Source organism: Gossypium hirsutum, chromosome D01 (genome assembly GCF_007990345.1).
Source record: "Gossypium hirsutum isolate 1008001.06 chromosome D01, Gossypium_hirsutum_v2.1, whole genome shotgun sequence".
NCBI lineage: Eukaryota > Viridiplantae > Streptophyta > Magnoliopsida > Malvales > Malvaceae > Gossypium > Gossypium hirsutum.
The window spans coordinates 41,757,767-41,765,976 of NC_053437.1; the positions used below are offsets into that span (position 1 = coordinate 41,757,767).

Consider the following 8,210-nt stretch of genomic DNA (forward strand, 5'->3'; position numbering starts at 1 on the left):
GACACAGCATCAAGGATATCTCTGAATAAACATCAAGTTTTTTATGTTAAACAATCATGCAACATTGGAATTTTGAAATAATTAAAAGGCTTAACCTTTAAATTCACAGGCTTTTTCAGGAGTGACATAATCCCAAGTCCTTTCTAGTGCCTTCCTGATTTTTAGATTTGTTTCCCCATCCAAATTTGCAGTCTGCAATCAAATGGCCAAATTGGTTTTTTGGAAATAAGGCACTCAATGATACATAACATGAGGAGGGCACTCATTTTCATAAATAGAATAAAAATAGAAACATAAAATTACTCCAAATATGATCCGAAAAAGGAAATTACCTCAATGTAGCAAACACCATCAGCATTTGTACTAGCAAGTAAAAGCATATCTGCAGGAAAAAACCCGTCTTGCTTAACCTGAAAAAAGGGAAAGATTACACACTAAATTCTCATATATTTATGCAGGCGGTGATATTCATGTAAATCAACTTAACAAGACTCAATCATTATAATATTATATTGCAACATATATAAGGAAAATGACAAGCAACATATATTTAATATTTTTAGTCTCCAGATGGATGGTTAGAAAAAGAAAAAGGCAAAGGGCAAATTATAGGTCATTTGGTTGATACAAACCAAGTTACTATAATAAACGATGGCAGCATAGCAACACTTCATGAGAACTACGGTGGGGAAACACAGTCATGAACTGGATATGCATATAACATGCCTTGGACAGAATTTATGTAACGACAAATTAATACACTAAAGTATATCTTAACTTCAAATCAATTAAAATTTTTACAACATGAAACTGGTAGAAAATGAAGCATATTAATCCAAGGACAAAATGTTAACAAAGGGAAAAGGAGATACATTTGAAAATATTTTCTAGATATCACCAGAATGAAGGGGGGAATGGGAAGTCGGTGTCACAGTAAATAAAGACAGTCTTCAGCGATGCATACACAATGAATCTTGAAGAATTCTTCTTCAATATCCATTTGATCTCAGTAAGACTGGAAAAAAATAATCAACAAAGTGTATCTAGAAACTCACCCTGATAATATCTCCAACCTGCAACTTCTTCCATGGAATAGACTCCCACCTTTGATCTTGCAACACATCTACAGGAGTGCTATTTATTGCCATATCGTTCTGGAAACGTTTCTGTTGTAGACAATAAGGGAAAGAAAGAATAATAAGAGTTCAGCATAAAATCCAAATTATAGAAGTCAAAACTCAAGCTATCCCTTCCAGAGCTTTACACCCTGGGCACCCCAAAACCTAGCAAACCAAAAATAAATGAGAAAAAATGAAGTTGAGATGGGTCCAAGCCGAAGAAAAGAAAAAACAAAAACTATGCTATGACTGATATGAATTGTAGTACCCACCCAGTCCTCAAATGCCTCCTTAATAAGAGAAACTAATAGCACCAGGCTCAGAGGAACAACATTTGTTACAGGATGCACAGGACTGCATGGATCAAAAAATGAAGTTGTTACATAACAGAGGTCACCAATAACAAATCAGTACTACAAATCATTATTACCAAAAATATCACACCAGAGGAAAGAGGAAGAGGGCAAAAAGAGAGGTTTCACATGCTAGAGAATAGATGTGAAGTAAATGCAATTGATGAGCACAAGGAAAAAGTAGAAGATGAATAAGGGGAATGCATAATAATATCTAAAAGGTTGACTTCCAATCTCTACTAAAAGCAGCTGATTCAGCTCCTAGTGAAGACTATTTTTTAAAAAAAAATTATTACAGTATTATAAAACTTCACGGAAACAATCTGAATGAGGAAACATAATAACTCTTTGTAAAACTGGAAGCAATACCAAAAGTTCTATTGGAAGGTCATAAATTTTAAGGAATGGAAACATGAGATACATGAGATGAGCAGGACATCAAAAAGAACACTATTAATAGTTATGTCAGCTTCTGTATGGATAACACTCACAGTTCCGACATCTATTTTATATAAATAAATAAAATAGAGTACATTAGATTAGACCGATGAAAAGTTAAAAATAGGCTTAAGGGTGTAAAAAGCCCTCAAAAATTTTCAAAAAACGCAATTAAGCCCCTGCTTTTTTTTGCACTCAATTGGGTACTTGAACTTTCAAAATGCATTAAAAAGGCCCTCAAACTTTTTCAAAAAAAAAGCAATTAAGCCCCTGCTTTTTTCTGCATTCAATTGGGTACTTGAACTATCAAAAAGCATCAAAAAGACCCTTTAACCATTAATGTTAAGGGCCCCTAATTCTTTTTCAGTTAAAGCCACAACGTGTCACAACCATGGCGTGACATGTGGCAAAAAATTAAAATCAATAAAAGTTATAAAAATTATTAAATTTTAATAAAGAATATTAAAAATTAGAAAACAATTATAAAAATCGTAAAAAAATTTATAAAATGAATCAAAAAGGCCCTTTAATCATTAACTTTAACAGTTAACCATTAAAGTTAACAACCCCAGTTTTTTCAATTAAAGCCATCATGCGTCACAACACAGCGTGACACGTGGCGAAAAATGATAAATAAAAAAATCAATATTTTTTACAACTTTTATTGATTTTTATTTTTTATCATTTTTTTGCCACATGTCACGCCGTGGTTGTGACACGTGATGGCTTTAACTGGAAAAAATTAGAGGCAGTTAACTTTAAAGGTCAACTGTTAAAGTTAACGGTCAAAGGGTCTTTTTGATGCATTTTGGCAGTTCAAATATCCAATTAAGTGTAAAAAAAAAAAAAAGAGTAGGGGCTTAATTGCTTTTTTTGAAAAAGTTTGAGGGACTTTTTAATGCATTTTGAAAGTTCAAGTACCCAATTGAGTGCAAAAAAAAAAAAAGTAGAGGCTTAATTGCTTTTTTTGAAAAAGTTTGAAAGCTTTTTACACCCTTAAGCCTTAAAAATATTTCACTCAAAGCTGAAGATTGATAGATCTTAGACAACACATAAGTTATCACATGCAAAAGGAATTCACCAAAGCACCAACCCACAAACCCTACATCATGTGAAGACCAGAAACAGGAAAGTTGAACAAATTAAGGTAATAATACTTCCAGCACCCCAGTAGAAAAGCTCTTTGTAATTACCAAAGGCAACAACACTCAGTTATATGGTAGAAAAAACATACCTATATGGAGTTGCTGATAGGATTGAAACCATAAGAAAGTACAAGTTAGCAACCCGCCTGAACTGTCAGATTAAAACAGCACTTTGTCAGGATAGGAAGTAAGCAGAATCTAGGAGCTCTTGACTCTAACCAAATACACACAAGTAAATCAAGTTAGACTTCTAACTCATATTCCAAACCAAAAAAAATAAAAGCAGTGGTTAATACAGTGAGGCAGTAACTTATTACAAAAATGGTCCATACGGCAGTTTTAGAGTATCATCTAATACATGTTTGAAGTTTGAACATCCTCAAATTTGCCAATAGGAATTGGAAAAAGTAGTCCCTGAACAAGGAATGGTAGCCATGGGGTAATTTAACAGATTTAAACCTGGTAATGGTTCTCCTTTTACGCAATCCTGTAAAATATTTAATTGTTCCACTTGTATTCCTTAAGTTAGGATGGCCCACCAAGAATGAAATCAAATTAAATTGAGTCACTTTAAGATGTTTAGCTCTTAAGAGAAAAATATATCAATATACTAAAAAGCAATAATTAAAATTTCTGGAGTTATAAATAAAAGATCATACACTCCTCCTGACTCCTATAGTTGTGATTGTGTGTGTTCAAAGTGTAGCTAGAAATGATTATACGATACTAGGATTTGATATGGAAAAGGAGAATCTTCGACAGAAGGTGGTAACCAAAATATTTTTATTTATTATTCTTAAAGAAAAGGAGTAAAACTCTTTTCTTTAAAACAACCAATATTAGTTAAGAATAGAAACAATACCTCCTACAGGAGTTGCCTAACCTCTTTAGCACAAATTTCTAAGCCAAGAATTAGTTTGACATGCAAAAGGCAATTTTAAAAAGTCTATAAGGATAACCGTAACCATTTTCCAAACTTTATCATAATCATGCCTATTCTGATATGGAAACGAATAACCAGAACCATATCCATTGCGTAAATTCATATGATTAATGTTATACCATTTATCCGATTAGCTTTCTCAAGACCAATAACTATATCATATGAAGCCAAAAAAGAATCACAAATTTATTCATTAATGTAATATCAATTGAAGAAAATAATTTTCTAGAAAAACCTTTCCTAAATTTTATATCCTGATTTTGATTACAAAATTAGATCTGAAGAAAAGGATATTTATATGGGTATTTAAATGTTATTCTTGATTCCATATTCACCATACTTACCTACATAGTTACAGTCAGGGTTATTATTAGAACCATAAATCATACAACCCTACCCATTTCACTGCTGGAGAACTCCCATAAATTTACCTGTTCATAAAGCCCCTTTGGCAGAAAGGTGAAAAAGTTGTACTTGGTAGTTGATACAGAATTCCCCTAAAACAATAGATATCGCACTAATGAGAACATCCAACTTATCAGAATCAGATGCAATCAACAAAAGTATGAATACAAACAAAACTTCCGGAAAACGAAAAGTTCTTACACAATCAATGCAAATTCAATCATAATGCTATTTATACAGAACATAGTGCTTACGTATGAGCATACGAAATAAGCATCAAGCACTTCTGTTGGTGCAAGTGCATTTATCAATGAAAAGTACATTTTTATATGCTACTCATGCATATCATTAATTGAACTTCCCAAATACTTATAGCTTGTTTGACTGCTCCATATGGCATAGAACTTTAACACTTGAGTTGTAAGCAGAGTAATTGTAAAAGATTAATCCATGGACATATCAATACCTGGAATCACATCAAATCAAATAACTATGGAAAACTAATTTTTCAAAACTTTCAACAAAATGAATCTCCAAACAAGGTAATTCCTATTTCTGGGTATTTCCTAAATGGAAAGGCATGTCTTTGGATAATCAATGAATAAAAAAGATGAACCTGAAGAAAGAGAAATAATGAATAAAAAATATGATGTTATCTAGTTGATCCCGACATCGCAACATATTTCACCTCCCATTAGTGGATCCAACTTCATATAAAGAGGAAAAGAATCACAATTCTGCTGTGACTGGCCGTCTATGGCACATGTCACACTCAGAAAAAGAGCTCACAGAAGATCAGTACAACTGTTCATCTCGAAACAGATTAAATAATACAAAACCCACAACAATAAGAAACTTAAGCTACAGATGAGAGTCCTGGAAAAGGATTAAATAATCTCCAGAAGCGTCATAAATGATACAAAACCCACTTACCGCATGCACACACTCTCATGGACTACTAGCATAAGCTCAAATTTGAAAAAGATAAAACATTAAGAGGCAAAGATATGACCTCACAAGGTGAAGGACATTGGAGTGAGCATTCAGTCAACTTGGTCGGTTTTGCAATAAATTACAAAAATCGTTTAAACTGAATTAAAATAAAAAACCAACCAAATCAACTAGTTTAGCAGAAAAAAAGGAAACCAAAATAAGTCGGTTGGTTCAGTCTGTTTAATCGGTTATTTATTATATTTAATTTATTGTATATAATATAATGTACAACATTATAATATAAATCAAATATTATATAATTTAAAATTATTATATAAATGTATTTTTACTATACATTTAAAACTAAAATTAAAAGGGTTGAATAGTTTGGTTTATTTGGTTTTAACAAATTTAAGAACCAATAATCGCCCAAGTAACAGTATTAACCATTTCACAAAACCAATTAATTTCAAAACTGACTAACCCAAACTGACTTAACCAAATTTGATCAGTCCGATTAGTTTAATTGATTTAAACCGATTAGTGCTCAACCCTAAAAGGACATAGATACTTCGACAGCATAAACAAACAAATCTGTATTTCAACAAAGGTTTCTCCTTGTCCAATATACAAAGGTATTGTCTTCATAGTGCAGCATTCCTTTCTGACTTTGAAAGAAAATGTTCAATAAAACCGCATGCACACATCAACAAAAATAGACAAGTTTAAGCAATATGCCATTTATCTTTTAACTATATTTTAGGATTTTAGCTTAAAATTTTCAGATCCAAAAGATCACTGCATTCTCTAAAACTTAGAGTTAGCACCAATAATTTACTCTCTTTAAGATGTTTACAAGATCAATACTCTCCTAAGATACTATAAAAAATGAAGTTATTAAACCCCAAATCAGGCATTTAAGATTAACTAAAATATCACATTGATACAATAAAATCATTTAGGTAGCGGTCTTCACTTTTTATTATAGTTAATGTGTGAACTTCACTCCTAACATTCGAACCAAGGGATAATTCTCCTAGCTACACTTGCTCGAGGAGTAAGATTACTCTTCTCATGGTTTTACAATTCCTTCACTTTAGCACTACCCAGATAAAGTTCTGGTGTCACCAGCCTAACATAAACAATAACATCTCTGATCCCAAAGGATCCGGTCAAATTAACATATTACAGAAAATTAAAAACAAAAGCGAGAAAACCGCGCAACAACTTCCATTTAATTAAAGCCGAAAAACTAGAAGCCTAAAGCATGCATCTCCTGATGGTAGCATTAGTTTCGTAAACATTTAAACAAATTCTAGTTCAAAACACTTCGTATTTTCGAGGAAATCAAAACACCAAACAGGAATCGCATGCGGAAAACATTAAAAAGATCACAAATTAAAATATAACATATAAATACCCTGTATCGATGGGCGAAATTAGCGTCGCGGTCATTGCAGTAGATGGTGCGGAAGGCGGGCGCCTGGGGCTGAACCCGACCCAGCGTAACAGTTCGAGACGGCTCCCGCTGGTTCAAGCTATGACTACGACCCTGCTGCGATCTCGTCGATGACCTAATGTTATCCCATCCACTCATCTTCCTTCCTTTCTTTCAGAGATCCCAAAACAAAAGTATCAAAGAAAAGAAAAATCAAAAGAAATCGGGAAACGCAGATTCAGAAGTCGGCTCCAGATTGCTTTTGCTTCTGCTAGGCCAGTTGGCTTCTCGATTTGGTAGAGTTCGATTGAAGGCGAAGTCTCCTTTGCAACGATGAAACAGAGAGAGGCCTCCCCTTCAATTCAATTTCCTTTAATTTTTTTCTTTGCCCTTCAGGATTTTTCGACTTTTTTACTGTAGTATTTACCTTTCTCTTTCTTTGTTTGTTCGCTTAAACAAATGATTCCTTGAATTTGGATTGTTTAAACATGACTAATCTCGAACCGCGTTATTATTTGCTTAGACGTTTCTGCGCGTGGCTCTCTTCACTGCGGCCAATCAAAAGAGGCTTTGCTACTTTCCGACTTAATCAGGCACGTGGAGAGGTGACGTGGGAGTGTAAAGGTCAATTGGAAGACTTGGTTGAGGAAGCACCAATAGGACTTTTCATGAAACGGCGGCGTTTGGCCAATATTTCGTGGACTGTCATGTTGCTAGCGTACCAGAGAAGACGCTAAATTATGCACTGCCCTCTAATCTCCTTTCTCCACTTTCAACTAAGGGTGAACAAAATTCAATTCGATTCGAAAAAATCGAAAAAAAATTTGAATTTTGAGTTAAACGAATCGAGTTATTCGAGTTAATCGAGTTATTCGAATCAACTCGAATTTTTTTTCAAATTTCGAGTTCGAATCGAGTTGAGTTTTCGAATTCGAATAACTCGAATAATTCGAATATCAAACTATAATATTTTACAGTTTTACCCTAAACTCAAAAACTTTTTTACTTTTCCCTCAAAACTTTTACTCCTTCCCACTTTCTCCCCAAAACTTTTACTCCCCTCCCAACCCCCAATCTACCCAAAATCTATTTCCCACCAAAATTTTACCCTTCCATTCATTTTTTTTTAAATTTTACTCCCCAAAACATTCAAAACATTTTATTTTCCCCCAAAATTTTTACTCCCTCCCACTTTTCCCCTAAAACTTTTATTCTCTTCCCATCCCACCTCTCATCTACCCCAAACCCTCCCCCCTCCAATTTTTTTTTTAATATTTTCCCTCCAAAATTTTACTCCCCCTATTTACTTTCCTTCAAACTTTTATTCCCCAAAACTTTTTATTTTCCCCCTAAACTTTTACTTCTCACCCTTTACTCTCAAATAAAAAATCAAAATTATCCAAAAAAAAATCACTAAACATAAATAGTAATAATTTT

General features: G+C 33.4%; 1 protein-coding gene across 2 annotated transcripts in view; it reads right to left on the minus strand.

Moving 5' to 3' along the window:
* Positions 1-7,264, minus strand: part of LOC107890069 (phospholipid-transporting ATPase 3) — a 31,223-nt gene extending 23,959 nt beyond the window's left edge. Inside the window, exons 1-7 of one of the 2 annotated variants that reach the window (XM_041086527.1) lie at positions 6,756-7,264; positions 4,429-4,494; positions 3,144-3,205; positions 1,391-1,472; positions 1,056-1,166; positions 333-410; positions 96-192 (exon numbers count right to left, since the gene is read on the minus strand). In XM_041086527.1, coding sequence (XP_040942461.1) covers positions 96-192; positions 333-410; positions 1,056-1,166; positions 1,391-1,472; positions 3,144-3,205; positions 4,429-4,494; positions 6,756-6,932 — 673 coding nt within the window. In that variant the 5' untranslated portion in view covers positions 6,933-7,264. The remainder of the gene's footprint in view (positions 1-95; positions 193-332; positions 411-1,055; positions 1,167-1,390; positions 1,473-3,143; positions 3,206-4,428; positions 4,495-6,755) is intronic. The other variant, XM_041086528.1, reaches the window with a different exon arrangement.
* Positions 7,265-8,210: the final 946 nt, after the last annotated feature.